Source organism: Strix aluco, chromosome Z (assembly GCF_031877795.1).
Source record: "Strix aluco isolate bStrAlu1 chromosome Z, bStrAlu1.hap1, whole genome shotgun sequence".
NCBI classification, from domain to species: domain Eukaryota; kingdom Metazoa; phylum Chordata; class Aves; order Strigiformes; family Strigidae; genus Strix; species Strix aluco.
Window position 1 is genome coordinate 79,228,345 of NC_133971.1, and position 21,716 is coordinate 79,250,060.

General features: G+C 37.3%; 1 protein-coding gene across 7 annotated transcripts in view; it reads left to right on the plus strand.

Moving 5' to 3' along the window:
- GHR (growth hormone receptor) overlaps positions 1-21,716 on the plus strand; it is a 131,277-nt gene that overhangs the window by 104,595 nt on the left and 4,966 nt on the right. For all 7 annotated transcript variants that reach the window (XM_074812729.1, XM_074812730.1, XM_074812724.1 and 4 more), the window contains 5 exons: positions 11,270-11,399; positions 13,851-14,011; positions 15,047-15,225; positions 18,767-18,938; positions 20,874-20,964. In XM_074812729.1, the coding sequence (XP_074668830.1) occupies positions 11,270-11,399; positions 13,851-14,011; positions 15,047-15,225; positions 18,767-18,938; positions 20,874-20,964 (733 nt within the window). The remainder of the gene's footprint in view (positions 1-11,269; positions 11,400-13,850; positions 14,012-15,046; positions 15,226-18,766; positions 18,939-20,873; positions 20,965-21,716) is intronic.

Below are 21,716 nucleotides of genomic sequence, written 5' to 3' on the forward strand. Positions count from 1 at the left end.
TCCTTAAAATCCATGCTTTTGTCATAAATGGAGTCTTAGGCATGCTGAAGGCTAATACAACAGTAATTCTAGAGACCTAGGTTGGTGTTTAGTTAACTTGAATGTTTGGTCTGTTTTGTCCAGTCAGGAAATGGCTGTGTTTTAAAATTTAAAAAATCAGGGCTATGGTTATTTGAAAAGACTAGTTTATGGAAAGACATTGGAGGAAGATGAGAAACAAGCCAAGTGAGAAAGGCCTATTTTTTAATAGTGATCAAACTTCAATATATCTCTGGAGCCTTTATTTCAAGTACTGAGAAGAAAAGCCCCCACAACTCTGTCTTTGACTCTTCTCTAAGCTCTGAAGCCCAAGACTGACAGCACTGGGTTCTCACAAAGAGGGAACAGGTGTTAGAGAAAGTCAAGTTCAGCAGAGGATACATAAAACTTAAATCACTTTTGGCAGTCTGTCAGGAAAAAAAAAAAAAAAGAAAAAAAAAATATATTTTCTTTATAAATATGTCCACTGTTCTTTTGGATATGATTGTTTTGCCTAAATCTCCTCTGCAATAGTAAAATAAAGATGAGTCTGGAGGCTTACTTCAGGCCACTCAGCACCATACAGATGATCAGAAGATTCCTTTAGGCTTATAGCCAGATCACAGAAATAAAAGCTGAAGGAAAATATGTATTCTGTTAAACTCAACTCTCTTCTGAGTCATGAGTGTTCCCCGTTTGCATGTTCTCTAGCGCTTTGTTTATCCTAGTGCTGAATTGCCAATACTTTGAGGGGGGTGTTTTTCTGCTGGTAACTTAATTCCGTCAGTCTACTATCATTGGCGTGATTTCTCTCTCCTTTGGTATTTACATCATACCAAATTTCAGAGTAAGTTAAAATGTATCCAGCTCAGCAACTTTTCCATTTTGGGAAGAATATCAGATACTCCCTGTTTGTAACTTTAAATGTGTCACATACATTTCCTTTCGTGTGCAAGAGTCCAGCTGGGATCCAAAGCTTGTGTGTAAGTCATGGCCTTAAGAACTTGGTACTCTGGTTGGTTCGTTGTTTTTTCCAAAGAAAAGTAGTTTCTAGATTAGAAGGATTCTTACATGATAATCACAATATTAGCTTCATTTCTGACAATGAATAGTGGAGATTGTTGCTTTATAAATACTATTAAAAGGACAATCCTGATAGGTCTACAAGAACTCTACTTAAGTGGGGGACAGAACTGTTGTCACAGTCATTTTCCTTTTGAAACTCACTAGAAAAGATGCTTTTACAAGGACACTGCAAAACTGCAAAGACTCAGGTTCTTGCTAAGTTTGAGAATGGATGGAAAACAATACTTATATTCTTCTCTAGTTTGTTTTTAAAATTTCACTGGATCTTCTTTGAAGCTGCTAACTCATAGTTCATGATTCATTGCAATCATAAAGCTCTGAATTACTGAACGAGCAAACATCCTGGCTACAGTAATCAAATAGACACTCTAAAAAGCACAGGAGAAGTGCTGCATGCCAGAATGTTCTAAAACACTCAAATCAATTCAGCCTTCTTTGGGACCCAAGAAAAGATATTATGGTCCAGATGTGCAAAAAGAGTGAAAATACCATATAAGCCCCTGCATACTTCACAGTCTCTGTAAAGATGAAACTGGGTGGTTCTCATCATGAAGAATTGTGAAGAATCAGCATGACTTTCAATCTTCAGGTTTTCAAAGCCGTATATAGTTTTCACTCATCACTGTCACTGATCAGAGTACAGGAGGTAACTCCTTGGGTTGCTTTCAGGGCTCAACCTTTGTTTGGTGCACGTGCCCTGGTTGTGTCAGGTAGATCATGTAGCAGAGGAACCTCTAAATGACAGGTCAGTAATGTCCCTTGGAGTTTCACACTAGGTGTGGAAGGTAACAAATAATCCTAGTAACAGCCTCTGAACGTTTTTTGTCTCCTTAGTTTTTATATTGATATATGGTAACTGTAACAGGGAACTTCCCTCTGAACTGAAGAAAAGACTGCTGCTGACTTTTGGGAGTTTCCTTCAAAGACATTCAGATCATTGTTCTGTGGATAAAACTGACATTTTTCCTTCACTTACTTCACTTGACTAAAAACCACACCAAATTCTACTACTTCAAATTCCAGATGAAGATTGATGATTTGTACTCTATGAAAATCTCTGTAGAGTATGAGGCAGAATTCTTCTGTCATGTATGAAAGTGTTATTGCACATAAATTAGAAAGTCATTATTTTGAAGAATGGTTAAAATCTTCAGAAGCCAGAAGTAGCTTGAAAGTTCAGCAATGGGAAGTACGAGAATTTACAGCTTGACTCATGTCTCCCAAAAGCAGCATGAATTAAAAGGACTGAATGTCAAGAACAAGGCCAGATTGAGGGCTAATATCTTTGTGAGTTACTTCATTCAAATGTAATGAGGGTGTGGAGAGGGAATAAATAACGTGAAACATCAGGATGCATTTGTGCATAACCAGCACTGTTTCAATGATGAAATACAGAGTTTGGGACATAGTGTCATTGGTAATTGACAATACACAGCTGCATCTCTCTAACGAAACCTGGCAAATTCATAGGCCTGCTTTTATGGAGCACTGATTACAGTGGACCTCATGGTTTAAACCTTGTTAGATTTGTGAAGAAGACCTCAGTCTTTCGGTTGGGTTGTCATTATTCTGCAGGTGTCCTTAAACAGAGGTGCATTGCATCAGTGCTTGCTTTTTTCTTTTCACGCTGTCCTTACAGCCACCTGCTTTCTCCTTCAGTCTCTTACTTCAGTATCTGGTTTGGGTGATCCCAGATACATGCAATTTCTTCTCTACATTATCAGGATATGTATGTGCTGGACCAAGAAATTGTCATCTTCAGTATTTAAACTGAGTGACAGTGTGACTGCAAGTTTGCATCAGCTCCCATGTTTCATTTATAGTTTGTCAATATTATGTTTCTTCTGCCTTCACCTCAAGTCTTTTGCTACCCTTTTCTGTCTTCCTCTCATACACACTTACGTGTCCTCTTGCGCTTTTCTTTCCAAACATGTCATCTTCTTTTCTCATCCTTTTTTTCTCCTGTGTCTCTGTCCTTCTTTATCTTGTGCTCCCTGCTTTTGCTCCCTTTGTCCACTCCCCCTGCAGATGTTAGCTGTGCTGTAACTTTTCCTTTGTAAAAACACTCCCCATTTTGTTCTCACGTTAGCACTTCTGTTGTTTGTTTTCCTGATGCTGGTGTGCAGCTGTTCGCTGTCACCTGGCACAGCAATGCACTCACTCCACTTGTCCCCGCCGCCTTTGCCTGGCTCTGGTGCTGGAGGCTTGGTCCCATCTTGTTCCCCGGCCAGACCGAAGCATGACTGTCCTGTGTGAGTACTCGCTCCAGCGCTGATGAAGTACCCCCTCTGCACAGCTTCTTCTTTATAGGAAATGAGCTAATGTTAAAACAACACAGATAAGTTGTCAGATTTAGTCAGGACCATCACGACGTGCCCTAGCGTGACTTTTCCATTAAGGTAGTTGTAAAGTTGCAGTTCTTAACCTACGTTCACACCTAACAGTCTAAATCCCCAGAAACTTTTGAGTATTTTCCTCTTAGGGTTTGGGGAGATGAGTGTCAGCTTGGAGCCCAGTTTGGGGATGCCAGATTATACTTCATCTTATCTTTCTGGAAAAAAGTTGGTCCTGTTTCTGAGCACCCACCTCTGGTGGGAAGCTGACAGCTTCGGAGGGGCTGTGTCTGAGCTAGGACATCCCTTCACCCCTGCGTGGTGGCTTTATTATGCTGCATGAGGGTGAGCATTAGGTTTGCTTTTAGACAGCTGTTAACTTTGAATGGGACTTCAGACTGGAGATTGCTAGCATGTGTGCAGGAGAAAGAAGGATGTTGGAGACTTTTGTCAGTACTGTAGAATTTGTTTCCTTTGAGAAAGACATGGAAGACCTTTTGTGATGTTTGCTTATTGCACATACTGTTTGTCCACGGGACTTCATTTGTACTTCCGTATTTCCTCATATGCCCTAACACATGATGTTATTCAATACTGAACATCTACAGCAATGGTCATAACAGATAAAGCATTATTCATTATTATTTTTATACATACTTTCTTGAAAATGTAATTTCACTTTGAGTTACAACTATATAAGCAATTAATAGATAATTAGAAATGTGTTTGTTACGTTACTGCCTTTCATTTAAAAACACTGTGACCTTCAGCTCTGCTTCCCTTTATGTGTTATATACATATGTAGGCAGGCCAGTTGATACAGCTTGCCTGTAACAGAAGTCATGTTATTCTACCACTGCACATGGGAGGGCATGATTTGGAAAGCACAAGCCCAAGACCATGGAATATGGCACATGTCTCACTCCTCCTTGTACTGTTTCACGGGCAGTAGTACTGAGTAATGCTGCATGATTGTTTTTCCCCCAGTCCTGAGCTTTATTTACTTAATTTTTATGTGTACTATTATGGACACCACATCAGTAAGCTACATCAGTTTCTGTTCTGTGGATGCTCAGTAGCACAGAAAGTGTGCAAAACCAGCACAGCCATTGGACTTTGATGCTGTGGAAAAGCTCTGCTTCTGCAAGGCTTTTATTATTTTAACTATATCAATCTCACTTGACATAAAAAGGAATAAATTTGTTCTGGAAGAGAACAATCTGAAAGTGAAGAGCGAACAATTTAAGTGAAGAGCCATTGCCTCTTCATGCGGTGTTACCAAGCTCCAGGATTGTTTTTTCATGTTTTTTGTTCATTGATTATGTTGCAAACTTGCTAAAAGATCCTTCTGGCATTCCCCAAAATACTGTGCACACCCACCATCTGTTATGCAGGGATGCCTACAGATTCCTGCTCAAAGCAGTCTTCAATGCAGAAGTGAGAACATATTCCTCTTTCATGTTCCTCAGCAAAACACCTGTACTTATCAGGAGGTATTACAATATTTAGACTTACTCCATGGACAAAATATTCTCTTACGCAGCATTTCTCTTCAGTTTTCACTGCAATATAGCATCTTACTTATTAAACTTTGCTTTGTTTCTGTTGAGTAGTTTATGCAAAAGCATCTTATCTATTACTGGTATGAAAGAAAATGTCTTCTTTTCCCCAGAAAGTTGTTCCAGAACTTTACTGTTGGCCCTTCATGGACAGGTTGTACCTAGGACAAAGGCTGAGTCAAACTAGCAAGCAGCCTGACAAGGAAGTGACTTTGTTGTCTCCACTTACCACATCCCACTCTCTGTATATGTGATATCTGACAATTTCTTAGTATTAGACTGTAGCTATTTGAAATATCATCATTTGAACAACAACAAATGTTTATTTTGCTGCGCAATTTGAATGAATCAGAATGTCCTGGTACCAGAGAAATCAGCCTTCCCTTATTAAGTTGCCCAACATTCGTTGAGTTTCGTGGATTCAGAAGCACAACCTAACTGATAGAGCATTCACTTTCAATGTACACATTTGAGCTATAGTAAATAATATTCCAGGTCTTCATAACTGTTTCCAATTTTAGATTTAGTTAATGCCCCTGTTTACATTTCCATCTTTCTCTATTATGCTCTAGCAATGACACATTGTGTATGCTTTGAGAGTGAATTATAGGAAGATACATACTGTTGCATAAGGTTTCTTCTATCACTGATTTGCATATTGGAACATGTTATTCTTCTGTAAGTTTAAGTTTGCCCTAATTTTGGTAGGTATCATAAATTCTGATAACTGATAATTCTGCATAAAGCTTCTAAAATTACTACAACCAGAAATACTTTTGTTCAGCAAAAATATATCTTCTTTTTAAATATTGTGTTTGATTAGCTTGATTTTTTTGGATCATTCATATCCTCATTATTATTTCACCTACCCATAGGTGAAATACCCATACTAGTAAGGAACATTTCTGTACAACTTGTGTACTGCTCCACTGTTGTTCCCACAGAAGTACTAAGAGCTCTGGTGGCAGTAGGACTTTCCTGAAGATAATGATAACCTATTTTGTTACACCCCGGTTATAAACTCCTGTTCCTTACTCATCCACACTCAAAGGGTGTAACCCTAACCCTAACTCCCTTTAAATTTAAATTTTATTAGAGGGACTTTTAGGCAAAAAAACAAGGAAACTTAATCTCTAAAGGAATTAGCCTTCTGGCACCTCTAGATTTTTTTTTGGTTTAAAGTTAATCTTTATTTTTAGCCTATTTAAAGTCCATCCAAATTTTAGGATTTGTTTTGTTTTAAAGTCCATCTCTATATAACTTTCAGTAAGCTGCAGTTGCAGTACCATGTTCTCTTTTTAAAGATAGAAGAACATATGGCATTGAAACTACACTAAATAGAAAACTGCAGGCTGGTTACCCGCAAACAAATGTAAGCAGAAGAGATGGCACATCTGCATTCCTGATTTTTTTCCATAAACCACGCTATTGTTTTAGCTACTGTTTTGGCACAGTTTCTTCTCTTTGAGCCAGAGTTTAGACCATGGCTAGTCTGTTGTCATAACATAGTGAGAGCAGAATGTGAAGAGATTTTACTCTTTGCAGCACAGTTGTGGCAGCTGAACATTTACCTTCAGCTAAACCGAGGGGCAGGACTAGGAACTCTTCTACCAAATTTTTAGTAGTCACACTGGAAGACACAGATTACCATTTTTTTCCATGTTTTCTGCTGTTGAATCTGCGTATTCAGCCAAGCCATTATCTTGAATGAAGCAAATGGTTTTATTCATGACAATTTGACTGGAACTTACTGGATCAGGTAGGAAAAGAGCAAGTGTGTTTCCATGTTTTGTTCTGCTTTTCTAGTCTATTTAAAATCTCAGTTTGACAGCCTTTACTTTCAGTACCCTGCTGCCTTTATGCCTAAATGCATTCAGCTGAGCTATTGTGTTCATTTGTCACATTCTGGTACAGTTTGTTCAGGAGATGGAGCTCACACAGGGTCCTGTACAACACTGATAATTGACTTGTGTGGGAAACAAGGAACTCAGGAGATCTACTCCAAGAGTGCCAAGACTTATACAAGTCAATATGTCATTTTCCTCATGTCAGTCACAAAAGCCTGTGGTTTTGAAGGCTGGAAACTTCACACAGAAACTGGAAACAATCAATCAGAAGATAATTTTTCTTACAAATCGAACTGGTCACCACACACATATATGTAAACAAATAAACCATAGTATATGAATCCCAAACAAAACTGCTCCCTGCTCAAAAATTCTTGTGCCTGTTGAAGGAACACCTGTGAGACAAAGAATTAAGAGCCCTGTCATGAGGAACAGGAAAAGAATGTAGGATCTTAGGGATACGTTCCTCTGAAGATAGGGTGTTAGAGACCAAGTCTTAATCTGTATTCTGTGTGCATTGCTAATCCTCCCCGGATGGAGGGGGGATGCTACTGATGCTACTTCTAGCTCTGTTATGATCCATTTTCTTAGGAGAGTTTGCACATCTTATGGTCCTTAATTTAGCTTGTATATAAAGCTGGTGAATTCAACAGAATTCATTATTAGTACATTGTATCTGTATCTAAGATCTGTGGATCTGTATCTGTATCTAAGATCCTGATGGACCTCTCAAAAAGTAAGTGAAGTTTGATTCCATTCAGTTCATTTGATCACATTAAGAAGTGACAGTGTGACTTTATTTACTCCTGGAGATGAGGACATGGTCTGCATGGGCTTTAAATATTGCATGTTCTAACTATAAATACAGTGCAGGCATCAACAGAAATATTCTAATTTAGGAGGGTTTTCCAGTATATAATTTTCTTGAATTCTTAACCTGTTTCAGTAAAAAAAGCTATATTTGTTCTTGATGTATGTAGCTGAGGATAGAAACGGGAAAAGCCGTAACGTACTTCATTGCACTCTATCTGTTTATAGAAAAAGGGAGAGACTCATGTCTTGTTGATTATAGGTATTATGCAACTGAGACAATTTTACTCATGTCTTTGAAGTTGTCATGGTTTAACCCCAGCCAGCAATTAAGCACCACACAGCTGCTCGCTCACTCCCCCTCCCCAACCTTCCCTTAGTGGGATGGGGGAGAAAATCAGAAAAAAAAAAAAAAAAAAAACAAATTCATGGGTTGAGATAAAGACAGTTTAGTAAGACAGAAAAGGGAGGGAAAATAGAAATAATAAAAAAATATACAAAACAAGTGATACACAATACAATTTTCACCACCTGCTGACCGATGCCCAGCCAATTGCTGAGCCATGGTGTCCCCCCACCAACTCCCCCCAGTTTATATACTGGGAGTGCTGTCATAAGGTATGGAGTATCCCTTTGGCTCATTTGGGACAGCTGTCCTTGCTGTGTCCCTTCCCAGCTTTTTGTGCGCTCCCAACCTCTGCTGGCAGGGCAGCATGAAAAGCTGAAAACTCCTTGACTTCGTGTAAGCACTGCTCAGCAACAACTAAAACATCAGTGTGTTATCAACATTATTCTCATCCTAAATCCAGAACACAGCACTATACCAACTACTGGGCAGAAAATTAACTTTATTCCAGCTGAAACCAGGACAAAGGTAAAGGAGCAAAATTTCATTTATTTTTCTTTGTTTTGTTTTTAAACAATTATTTGATTTCCAATTAAATAGAAAAGGAGGTTCAAGTTTGAAAGCTGGAACATTCATACATTTAAAAAGTTATAAATATAATACTGTTCTTGAATCTTTTATTCTGGATCTATGTTATGACAGTTTGGAATTTCATGATTATGTGCTGTTTTTAACAAAAATCTCTACCACATGAGAATTGTTTGATGAATGATGTAAAAGGGTGTAAAAGCTCAAAATCAAAAGTATTTTGGGATTTAGGCCAAAGCTGTCAAATATTGAATACCATACCAAACAAAGTCAGGGCCAATAGTCAAAATGTTTTGCTTCAATATTTTCTGAAGAGAACAGTGTGATTTTTTTCATTTGCTGCAACACTTCATTTCAAAATTTATTTCAATTTTAAAAAGAAATTTATTTAAGTTCAGTGAAATGGAACATGCTGACTAAGAAAGAGAAAAAAGCGCTTTCTGTTTAAGTCTTTCCAATCAAACATAAGTTATTTTAGGTTAGCAAGAAGAATGCTTGGGGGGCATGGGGTGAGCGCCGTAGGGAATGTAAGCCACCCAACTTACAAAATCTCTTATTTACATATATATGTTCAGGCCTTGTTCAATGTCCAGCATGTGAAATGAGGCAATGATACAGGATGAGCAAAACAGAAAATCATAATATTCATGTGTTAGTTACTGCGTGATGTGGATGCTTGGCAGTGCATAATATAAAACACACGGTTTGAACCATTAAGCCCAAGAAATACAAATTTCCTTGGCATTGAGTGGCTGTGTCTGTCTGAGCTGTAAATAAAGGAGTCAACATGCAGGAAGGCTACAAAATCCTCATGCACAGGAGGAAGCATCTGGTGGATGGGAATGTCTGTACCTTAATACTTTTTACAACTTCAAGTATAAATGTTTTGTACCAAATATTATCATAGAATCACAGAATGGTTTGGGTTGGAAGGGACCTGTAAAGGTCATTTAGTCCAACCCCCTGCAATGAGCAGGGACATCTTCAACCAGATCAGGTTGCTCAGAGCCCCCTCCAACCTGGCCTTGAATGTTTCCAGGGATGGGGCATCTACCACCTCCCTGGGCAACCTGTTCCAGTGTTTCATCACCCTCACTGTAAAAAATTCCTTCCTTATTTCTAGTCTGAAATTCTGATATTCACAGTGTGATACTGCAAAAATATTTGCAAAGAACTTCACATACAGAGTCCAGTAGCATCATGACGTTCCCTGGCCAGGGATCATTTCACCAGTCATAAGCACCTGACTAATACCTACATTTTAAGTGCCTTATGGACAAATTTTCTTAAACAAATGATCGTATTTCCCAGTAGTCAGTGAAGAGAGGTAGACAGTTCCATGTGCATATGATCTCCCTCTGGAAAGCTTTCCAAGCCAAATAGGAAACATTAGCATTAGACCCTTAAAAATCAGGAACAAGTTAAGTACTTACTTTGAAAGTAGTGAGTCATACCCACAACTTTTGTTTTATTTTTCTCACATGGGTTGATGAGACTGACTAATTGTAGCAGTCATTTCATGGCCCTGCATCATTTCAGTTTTGACAAAGCACAGAAATTATGAATATAGAGGCAGCATGTGGCAGAACAGGCATGTGCTTAGGGCGGTCCTTATCTCTCTTAGAGCAAGGTTATATCTACACAATGTTGTATACACAAACCTGAACTCAGTTCAAGGTAGCTCCTCCAACGAGTAGACACATTGCACAACTGCCCAGCTGGGTAAATACTAAGCTGTGGTTAGTCTAATACTGAGCTCTACAGTACCACACTTTCTTTAAAGCAAGTGCAGGGCTAATTCAGGTAGATCTGTACTGAACTAATCAAACACAGTATAACCAGCCGGTCAAAAGCGGTGATTATCCTGCTGTATTCAGCATTGGCGTGGCCTCACCTTGAGTGCTGTGGGCAGTTTTGGGCCTCACAATTTAAGGAGGATGTGCAGGTCCTTGAATACATCCAGAGGAGGGCAGCAAAGCTGGTGGGAGGGCTGGAAGGCGTGTCCTGTGAGGAGTGGCTGAGGACTCTGGGCTTGTCTAGTTTGGAGAAAAGGAGGCTGAGGGGTGACCTCACTGCTCTCTACAGCTTCCTGGGGAGGGGAAGTGGGAGGAGGTGCTGGTCTGTTCTCCCTGGACTCCAGTGACAGGATAGGTGGGAATGGATCAGAGCTGTGCCAGGGGAGGTTCAGACTGGACATCAGGAAGCATTTCTTTACTGGGAGGGTGAGCACACACTGGAACAGGCTTCCTAAAAAAGTGGTCAATGTCCAAAGCCTGTCAGTGTTTAAGAGGCATATGGACAATGCCCTTAATAACATGCTTTAACTTGTTCAGCCCTGAGTTGGTCAGGCAGTTGGACTAGATGATCATTGTAGGTCCCTTCCTACTGAAATAGTCTATTCTATTCTATTCAACTACAGCTGTGTGTCAGGCTGTGATACTAACACTTTTACACTGCACAAAAGAGAGCTTGACCATCTTTCAAATTTAAGCTTTCTACAGGTATAGTCATCTACATATATGCACATAAGAAGTATTTAAATCTTGCCTTATTGTGCATAAGGAATTGAAAGAAAAGTTAATTATTCATTTAAAATGCTGAGTTTCATTTTAGCAGCATGTTAGTCTGGCTTACGGATTTGTTTAATGTGTCTCCTTCTGTCCCCTGGCATTTTCCTGACAGACCTTTTACGGTGGCCACAAATCAGCAAGTGCAGATCACCTGAACTGGAGACATTTTCATGTTATTGGACTGATGGAAATTTTTATAACCTCACTGCTCCAGGAAGAATACAACTACTGTACATGAAAAGGTAATAATATGGAAAGAACAAAAGAAAGAGTAAAAGAAAGAGAAGTTATATATTTTGCTATGCCTGTTAGCTTGTTGCTGTTAGTTTTTTGCTATGATATGAGCCATACTGTTTTAAGGGCATAAAACTGTGGTTTAAGTGCATATTTTTCAATGTCAGAATTTGTTGTTAATTACTCAGCAATTTGCAGCAGCAAGCATTACTTGGCAGATAAGAACACATTCTTATTAAACTTAGGTCCAGGTTTCAGAATCCAAAACTGAACACTGTATGACTTGGGAAAGTTTTTAATAGGTAACTTCAGTTTATTTGTTATCAACGTAACTTACAACTGTGAGTTTTGTTATATCTGTGCACAGATGTGAAGTTTGGATACAATCCCCTTTCAAATTTTTATTAAAGTTTTATAAAGCTCCCACTGATCAGTTTCTAGATTAAAGTCTGAATGTGCAGGTCCTGGTGAAAAGGCTGCTCTGAGGCTGGAGATGATGTTTCATTGAGCCCTGTTCTATTCCAATTCACATTCCACTTAAGCTTTTGTAATTTTCAGGTTGTAACAATGATTAGCCTGAAAGAGGAGAAAGACATTGCCAGTAATGTCTAAGGAAAACAGGGCTTTTGTTCACAGGAATAGGAGGATGTGAGTTTCTGTTCCATCTAATGTACTGAGTTTCATCCTTTTTTTTCTACAGACACTTTCTACAGGTTATCATACATTTTCTTGGAAACATAAGCCTAATGACAAGTCTGGCTTTCCTACTTCTTCTGAGATCTCTCAGAAATATAGGAATCCAAGTTAAAACCACTACCTAAGTGTAAATGTTTAGCTGGCAGTTGTCAGTGGCATGTACCACAAGAGTACAAACTTTAAAAATTAATTGAACTCTACAATAAAGCAGTGCCACATACATTGAGCAGATCACATACTTCATCTTTGTCCTAGAAATCAGAATACTGCAATAAAAGATGTGAATTGAACATCCACATTAAAAATATTTTTGTTTCAATGTGCAAGCAACATTTAAGGCTCGGGACTGAACTCAGTCACCTAACCCAGTCTCATACTTAACACAAGCCATAGTATCAAACCACATACACCTTTATCAAGTCCTGGCTCTGGCAGTACTACAGCATTTCCTTTAGAAAAGTGTCTGGTCTCATCAGTTAAACACAAGACTGGTGCTTAGTGGCAGAAATGCTTCTTATGCAATTTATGTAGCATCTGCCTTTTTACTTCTTAAGCACCCACTCCAGTATTGAAGGATACACTTGGTGTAATTGATTTAGCTTAATCCTCCTACTGTATAGCTTCAATAAGGCATTTACAGTATATTTTTAACAAACCACAACTGTAATTTTTGAAAATATCTGTGTTCAGACTATATTTGGGCTGAGAGAGAGTATCGAGAACAGCAACAGCAGATCTGTTCGCTATGAGATTTGTTTTTCTAAAGTGACTTCAAAAATACTGAATAAATGTCTGTCACTTTTCCTGTAGACTATTTCTAACAATTTGGTCATTCCCATTTTGCTTTAAGTGAAGACTTTTTTGGTTTTGAACATGCTGTGTAGTTTCAGCTTGGCTGTATAAAAATGACCCTACACAAGTAGCAGTGTTTCTCAGTCTGAGAATTCATGACACTCTTTATAACTCAGCTGGTTTGTCCTTTTTAAGGGACGAAAGGAATGTGATATTTCCTGCTGCAATTCTTTTATTTACAAAGAACATTTATGAATTTTTGAACAAAATCAGAATAGAAAAACATAAGAGGTTTCTTGCTAGGAGTTCCAAAGCATGTGTTTTAGAAGTTCTGTATCTGAGGGAATTTAGCCCTTCCTCACTCACAGTGCTGTATTTTTCTTCCCTTTGTTCACATCCTGCTGTCCTGGGTTGGTTTGCTCCAGGTCTCCTGGAGTATCCACCCTTGGGCACTTTCCTGTGTGCACAATCAATGCCTACTTCCCAATTCAACTCCCCAGGGCAACACATTCCCCTGTCCTTGGCTGTGCAGGTGTTGCAGTATTAATCTGCCATAAAGAATGATTTTCACCGTTTCAGACTTAATTATGTAGATGGACATCTTACTGCAATTTAACTTTGCCTGAACAACATTTGCTTAAATGCATATCAAATTTACCTAAGTTTGTGGTTGCTGGTAGTCATAAGCAGCTACCAGCATAGCAAGATGTGCCCTCTGACTGTTCTTTTGGAAGCAACATCCAAAGCATAGAAATGCCACTAACAGTATATGAGAACCTAAACTCATTTATACAGGTTGCTTGGATAGTGGTTTGGTTTGATTGTAAATCACAGTCAATATTTGCATGGTTTACTCATTTCCATAAAAGTTATGACTTATGAACAATGTGTCTTGTAACATCTATAATTTGTACTTTGCAAGATCTATAAATCTCTCTCTCATGTATATTGCATTTTTGTTGTCATTCTAGGAATGATGAAGACTGGAAAGAATGCCCTGATTATATCACTGCAGGAGAAAATAGCTGTTATTTCAACACATCCTACACCTCTATTTGGATACCGTATTGTGTTAAGCTTGCCAATAATGATGAAGTATTTGATGAAAAATGTTTCAGCGTTGATGAAATAGGTATGCTTCCATTATGCATTTTACCTTTATGTATTTATATCACAATCAGTGTGATGCTATAAGCTTTCATATTACTCATACTGTATTTAAATTTTCCCTTTCAGAAAGGTTAGTTTCTAAAAAATATATATAAGAAGGGATTTGGTTTTGTAACATATGTAATGTGATCCACACCAGAAAATTTTGCGCACATTGGAAGAAAGCTGAAAGGATAAAAGCAAATGTGTGGTTTCTCTTTCTGAATACCAGTGGTCTCTCAAATGTGTGCAGATGAGCTTACCTTTGCTGTCACTCTGAGCCCTTTCTAATGGATGCTACATACACTTATTCAGTGAGAACAAGGATGATGTTAAAATGTTGATCCTACAAAGTTCTGGAACCAGTTTTTTGTTACTGAATCAACACTAATCCACATAATCAGGTTGTTTAGCATTTCTAAGATAGAATTTATATTTATTGCAATATGAATTGTGACTGTCTGGGACTTTGCAGATGTTATTGATTGTTCAGGGCAGTGGTGTATGTATATGCAATTAATTTATTCCTGCAAGTGACTAGAATACCCACGCTCTCTTTTCTTCAGCTGAGCAAAATTAGATGAATTTTTCAGATACCATAGTTTTTCAATGCACTTCTGTATTAGTTACTAAATATTTATCTTTCTATGTTACTCCAATTATTGTTTTTATTTGTAGTGAGAACTCTAAATCTGAATTTTAATGGAGAATTGTTTATGTCTCAGTGTTTTGTAAGCTGCTATGGAGAAAAGTAGCGTAATAGGTAATACGTTCTTAGTCTTCTTTATTAGTCACTCAGGTGAGATTTATACAGAGCGTGTCTACCACCAAGGGCAGGGTGCCTTCTTGTTACCAGACTTGTAGTGACTTTGTCATTGATTCACAGGTTTAGATTTTAATCAGCAAATATGCGGTTAATATGCTTTTTTAGTCTTGAAATCATTTAATAGTGTGTAGTAAGAATGATAATTTCACATTGAAAACTGGCTGTTTTATTCCAAATACTCTGTTTAAACAGTACTACCTGATCCCCCTGTCCACCTTAACTGGACTCTGCTAAATACTAGTCAGACTGGGATCCATGGGGATATCCAAGTAAGATGGGATCCACCACCAACAGCAGATGTTCAGAAGGGATGGATTACTCTGGAGTATGAATTGCAGTACAAAGAAGTTAATGAGACAAAATGGAAGGAGGTATGAAGCAAATATTTATTATACAATAGTCATAGTACAGTGCAGGCTTGTTCTGTCCCTAACACTTCTGTACTACTGTGAAAAGCAACAGGTTTGTAATTGCTAATTAAATGATACCTTATTAAACAATATACGCATATTCTTCTTAAGTTTTCTAGCAAACATTGTGACTTTATGTGTCAAGATAGTTGACACACAGGATAATAATAACAAATCTTGAAATCCCTGTGTTAGATTAGAAATTTTAGCAATAGTCAGATATATACAGGTTTTTTCAAGGATAAAATATTTCTCTATTGTTTTCCTAAACCTCAGCTATTTGAAACAGTGCATGATATTTTTAGTAGTTGGAACAAGAATATTTTTCTTGGAAAATGTCAGCGTGCCAGTCCAGATTCTTCAGAGTACCTGTAAAGTTCTAGTATCTATAATTATCATTTCAGTAGATTAAAAAAAAAAAAAAAAAAAAAAAGAAAAGCTTTCAGTTATAGTTTAAAATTTGATACAATAAGCAAATAAAAATAATGCAACATAGATAAGACATACAGATTTCATACCAGACAGCAATGGGAAATTTGTGACAATATATTTTCATGGATAGTCCATGAAAAGATAAAATATATATACCCCAAATCTTTTAAGTTTTCTGTTTGAAAATCACTTAACTTCTCATGTAGTTAGTTTTCCTATTACAGGGAGGAAATTGTACCCAGCTTACCTGAATGCATAGGCATTGTCAGTGTGTCATGGCAAATCTGCATATGGAGAACTCTTTCTGAATACCAGGTCAATGCAATAAGAACATCGTTTCAGAGGAGAACCCTTCTTTTGCTTTCTTATTAATATGAACTGAGTTAACTGACAGAAGGAAAGTAGATAATACTGGTTTGCTTGCCTTCATCTGCGAAAGACCTTGGACCCCTCCTCCTCTCTGATCCTTCTCAATGTTTATCCTACTCCTTAGTAGTAAGTCTACAGCCAAACAGGCCTTGGAATGTCTATAACTTTTTCCTAATACTTGTCTGAATTTCTTCCTATACTGTTTAAGCTATACTTACTGTATAGCATCTATATTTTAAAGCCTACAAAATTAGTTAAGTTTAGGCAGTAAATCAATACACCTTAAGAACCTGAAACTCTGCAGAGTATTTATGAAATTTACAAAAGCAGGTGGCAATACGGATACCTCTTTTAAAACACACAGTTTATTTTTTTTTATAAGCCTTTAGGTATCAATCGTATAAATACCCTAATAAAGCTTTGTTCTTGCTCCAGTACCATCAATAATTCCAGCATGACTTGAGAATAGCTCTTCTTAGGAGAGCAAAGATTTGAAGATCGGTGTTTCTTCTTTCAGAAAGCAGATAAGAAATTGCTGAACACTATGTTTGCCTCATGAAAAATAATACTATAGGTTATCTTGTACTGCAGCTGTATATATTGTATGTTATTGTGCCTTTCAGCTTAAAAAGACAAACATGGCATAATTCCCTGAGATGCTATCAGAGCACAAAAGAGAAATTTCTGAACAAAATCTTGGTCTGGCCTAAGACAATAGCAAAACTCTGAAAAACAGCATTGGAGCAACAATTTCACTCTTTGCATTCTTTGCTACAAATATCTTCTGTGCTGACTGTTGAAGCAGTAAAGAGACAAATGTCTAGTTATACTGTTATTACTAGTGTTTTACACAAAGGATAATCTTTGACTGCTTAAATATACCGTAATGCTTTGTACATGTAACTGATACAAAAAAAAAGAAACAAAAATTAATTTACAGTACTTGAAACTGTACTGTCTTCCCCTTACTGAGACTTGTTTGTCATTTTTTTAGATGCTTTGGGATTGAGGTGTTTGATTTTTCATGCATAGCATTCTTTTTTTTCAATGTATTTTCTAATTAAAAATAGATAACATGAATTGAAAGAGGACTAAAACATTAATCAGTAAAGTGTTATAACAGTAAGTTATGGTGATAAGAGGATCAAATTTTTTTTCTGAGAAACTTCCTAAAAACAGTAAAATCTCCACCCTCATATAGCAGGTGTTTATGAGACAGAGCCAAATGTAATATGGCTCACAGTTTGAAAAAATATCATCATTGTTATTAGCTCCTTGCTGGGTATATTTTTAAAATTGTACCCTCTTATCTTGAAGTGTTGCCCATTACATTCACTAGACTAAAATTCTGTCTCCTCATATGTCTCTCCACGTGTACTAGTCATGACTTAGCAATAGCTATACAGACCCTGTGAGGCTGATGTGGTTTTCAAACAAGGTGTGAAAACACGCATCCCTAAGAATCTCCACTAATTGTCTCAGGAAAAAACAAACAAACAAACAACAAAAACCTACAAACAAACAGACAAAAACACACCCTACCCATAAAAATTTAGTGTACTATTTCTTTGTGGCTTCCTAGCACAAAATAAGTAAACCCTTTCTAATACTTTCCAACTGAATAGTCTTCACATGTTAAAAGCCTTTGTGGTGTAGAGCAATGGTTGTCCACAATCTTGTGCCCAACAACTAGCAGAGTAAAGCAGTCTGTGTGGGATCACTGCCCCCTCCAAAATCTGACTGGTTGGTTCTCAGAACACTTGAGTCTGGAGCCACCAGGGATCAGGGAACCCCACAGATCATAGCAACAGAATGTGTCTCAAGTTTAGATTATGCAGCTGCAGTGATTATAGGATTGTATGGTTGAAGATTCTTTCAAATTCCCTATGGCTGCTGTTTCCCAGGTGTTGTAATTCTTAGCTCATGATGAGTTTTGCCAGTATCATGCTTGATGCTTAAGTAAAATTAGAATACGACGTCTGCCACATGGATTTCTCTTTTGAGTACATTGTCCTGTGTACTTTTGTTGGGCTGTTGGAGCTAAAATACATATTCTTAGAGGAGTAATAGAAGAGAGAAATTTCACATATTAAGACCTCTAATGTGACTTCCTACGTGGTTTGATATGCAGCAGTATTAAGTATGTTGTAGTTAATACTTAATATAGAAGTCTCGAGACCAACAATCTGACGCCAGCTCTCACAGGTGTCCATTATCACATTTTATATACAGTTGAAGATTTTGGGAGTTATGCAGTGTTCCCCAAATAAATACATGTGTAAGATGCAACACATCTGGTTAGAAGGCCTTTAAATCATTTCTCTTTTTACAATTAATTCTGTAATTAATTCAGTAATGTTGTATTGTAGCAGTAAAAAGGATTTACAATTTGATAAGATCAATGGGAGATGTTCACACCACCTACTTACAGCATGTAACTGGGGGCAGCTGCCTTTCTTCACTGACTGTATTGAGAGAGAGCTTGGATTCTCCACTTTTTGTCCCCTGAATCACAACAAAGCCTGATGGCTAGTAAGTCAAAAGTAAATGGTGTGAATTTTCTCTCTGAACTCTTCTCATGGTATCCTTACAGTTCCAAGTAGCAAAAACACCTTCAAATGTTCATTTCTGAAATCAAGAAGCAGTGTAAAATCACCAGTACAACTCAAACAAATAAATCACAGTCCTTCTGTCTTTACAGTTAGAACCCAGGATCTCAACAATGGTTCCACTGTACTCTCTGAAGATGGGAAGAGATTATGAGATACGAGTCCGATCAAGACAACGTACCTCTGAAAAATTTGGGGAGTTCAGTGAAATCCTTTACGTATCTTTTTCTCAAGCAGGCATTGAATTTGTTCATTGTGCTGAAGGTAAGTAAGCAAAGTGCAGCAAAGTGGTTTTATAACCATGTTGTCTTTTTGTCTTTTCGGTGGTGGTGAAAAATACAGATAGCTTTAAGAATCAGAAGTAATAACTGTTGTTGCACATCTTATAGAGCCTAAAATACAGTTAAAACTCATATTTCATTGTCTAAAATGAGCACTCCAGTAGTGAATTGTCACTTCTATTAAAGTGTTATACTGCTGGCTAAGTTTGTTGTCAGAATGATGTGCTTTTCTGAGCTGCCCAATTCTATCAAGGACAAGTGAGTGTTTTTCGGATTCTTGCTTCTGTCTTGTTTTTAAAGTGCTGTTAAAGACAGAAGAAGAAACAGCCACTGAGCACCACATTTCTTCTACTAAAAGAACAAGACGGTACCTTTTCCTAAAGCATTCTCAGGTCTGAGCTACTAAATTAACTTTTCAAAATGTGAGCTCTTCATCAAATTATTCTAACAAGCTGCTTCACTTCATTTTCCAGGGTATTAATGAAGGTGTTAAATAAAACCACCCATAACTCTTATCTTTCAAAATCTTGCTATATTTCCCTTTTTAACTCTTCATATTACTAGTTTTCATTCCTAATTTATATGAACAGCTAATGTTCTGGACATGTGGCATTATTTTATTAACCCCAGCTGCATTAAGTTGTCAAGGTTCTCATATGAAAAAAATCAAAATTCTGTGAAAATCTAAGGCCATCCTACAAGTACAGTGTTCTTCAGTCACTACAACCCAGATTCTGCAAGTTGATCCATACCCATACATCTCACACACCAGTAGTGACCTGATTTGACTGAGAATTTATTCTTGCTTGTTTTGTATATCACCTTTAGAAACACAGAATTAAAATTTAAATTTTCCATGTTTTAAAAATTTAGACTAGTTAAATTCAAATGCAATATTCTAACTTTTTGAAGCAGCTGGACATTCACAGGTGTCACTGACATGACAAGGAGCTACTGGTTCTTCATTAAAATAGGAACCTGTCTAACACAGATATATCCAGATAGGACTTTACTCATGCCTGAAAACATGTCAAGTCAAAATCTAAGCTAGAAGCACAGGGATAAAACTGGTACCTGAATTTAATTGTTTTTTCCCCAAGAGGATGTATATTTATGTTCATGTGTAGAGTCCTAAAGCTTTCTGCCCAGTATTCGTTGGCCCAAAAAATGAGTGAAGTTTGTATGGAAAACTTAAAACTGGGAACAAATTAGAAGAATCTGAAACTACAGCCAGAATAAATTTCTCTATACTTTGTATTCTACAGTGTCACCTTAAGTATAATGGAATTTCCAGTGTTTAAAAGATAAAACATTTCATTTATCAGCATTGTTCTTCATTCCTACCATATTGCATTTCCCAGTGACCTGAATTTTTTGTAGCCACCTGCAAGATAAATAAAAGGAAGAATTTTTTTTTCCATTTGATGGTTCACAACATAATTAACGTTCAGCCTTTAGAAAGAGGAGCAGTATGCTTTTTGACACCACCATATTTTAGTTTCTGTGAGAGAGTTTGCCTATGATTTAGTATGCTATTAATAATGTTCTCTCAGCTCGAGTGAACAAGCAATAACATGGTCTGTGGCATTATATGCTGTCAGGACTACTGGTAGCATGTTCTTCATGACTGATTTTGCTACATATATTGTCTGTACTATGATCTTGTTTATATTTAAAAACCCAGTCTGTTTTTGCAGGGAGTCTCGGTGAACCTACAAATGCAGTGTATGGAAACTAGTGAGACCAAAAGGGTATTTTTATTTCTGCTTAACACAGACCTTTCACGTTTAAGTAACCAAAACTTCTCCTACGAGTTTTTACCACTTTGGAATCCTCAGGTGGTGGAAGAGAAGGTTGAAATTAAAGATGCAGAAGAGATTCAGATCCCTGCTAACATGTTTTTGTTCTGTTGTTTCAGAAATTGAGTTTCCATGGTTCTTAGTTGTTATCTTCGGAGTATGTGGGCTGGCCGTAACAGTGATCTTAATCCTACTGTCTAAACAACCAAGGTAGAGAGTTTTTATTTGTCAGATTTTATGTACTTGTAGCTTAAAAAATAGGGTGCTTCCATGGTTTCAAATCTAGCGGACTAGAAACTGTTTTGAGGATTGTCCATTCTCATAAGCCACATGGACATTGGCATATGTATGTACTCTGCCTTCAGCATGGGAATCTGATTATGTTGACAAAAGCTCCTCCTTTTGGATTGCAGAACATTTTATTCTACAGTATTTACATAGTTAAGTTACTTGGGCTTTGAAGGGGATTGGTTTTTAAAGTCCATTCAAATTTTGTAAACACTATTTTTACCTACATACTGTTCAAAAGTTTCACACAAATATGTCTATATATTTGGTTTTGTTCTTAGGCTATTCCACTAATCTCTTGACTATTTCTTCAGTGAGCCAAGGGAAAGAGCTTGAGTCATAGAGGAGTGTTTGGTCTCTGTGGATAGACTGCAGCTCCTATAAATAACAGGAATAAAATAAAACAAAGCACAGGATGTGTCATTTATAAAAACTATAAAATTGTGTCATTATAAAAATGAAACAATGACACATTTTTATGTATATAAAAACTACAAAATGGTCTCAGAATTAATTCATCCCCTAATATGTGTGTTCAGGGATAGGTTTTGGTAGAATAATTCAGCTTGGATGTCATACCAGTACTGTCCTAGTCTGTGGAGCAACACCATGGTCAAGTCCCAGTGCACCCATGCATGTTATCAGTGGTCTTGTATACACACTTTGAAAATGAA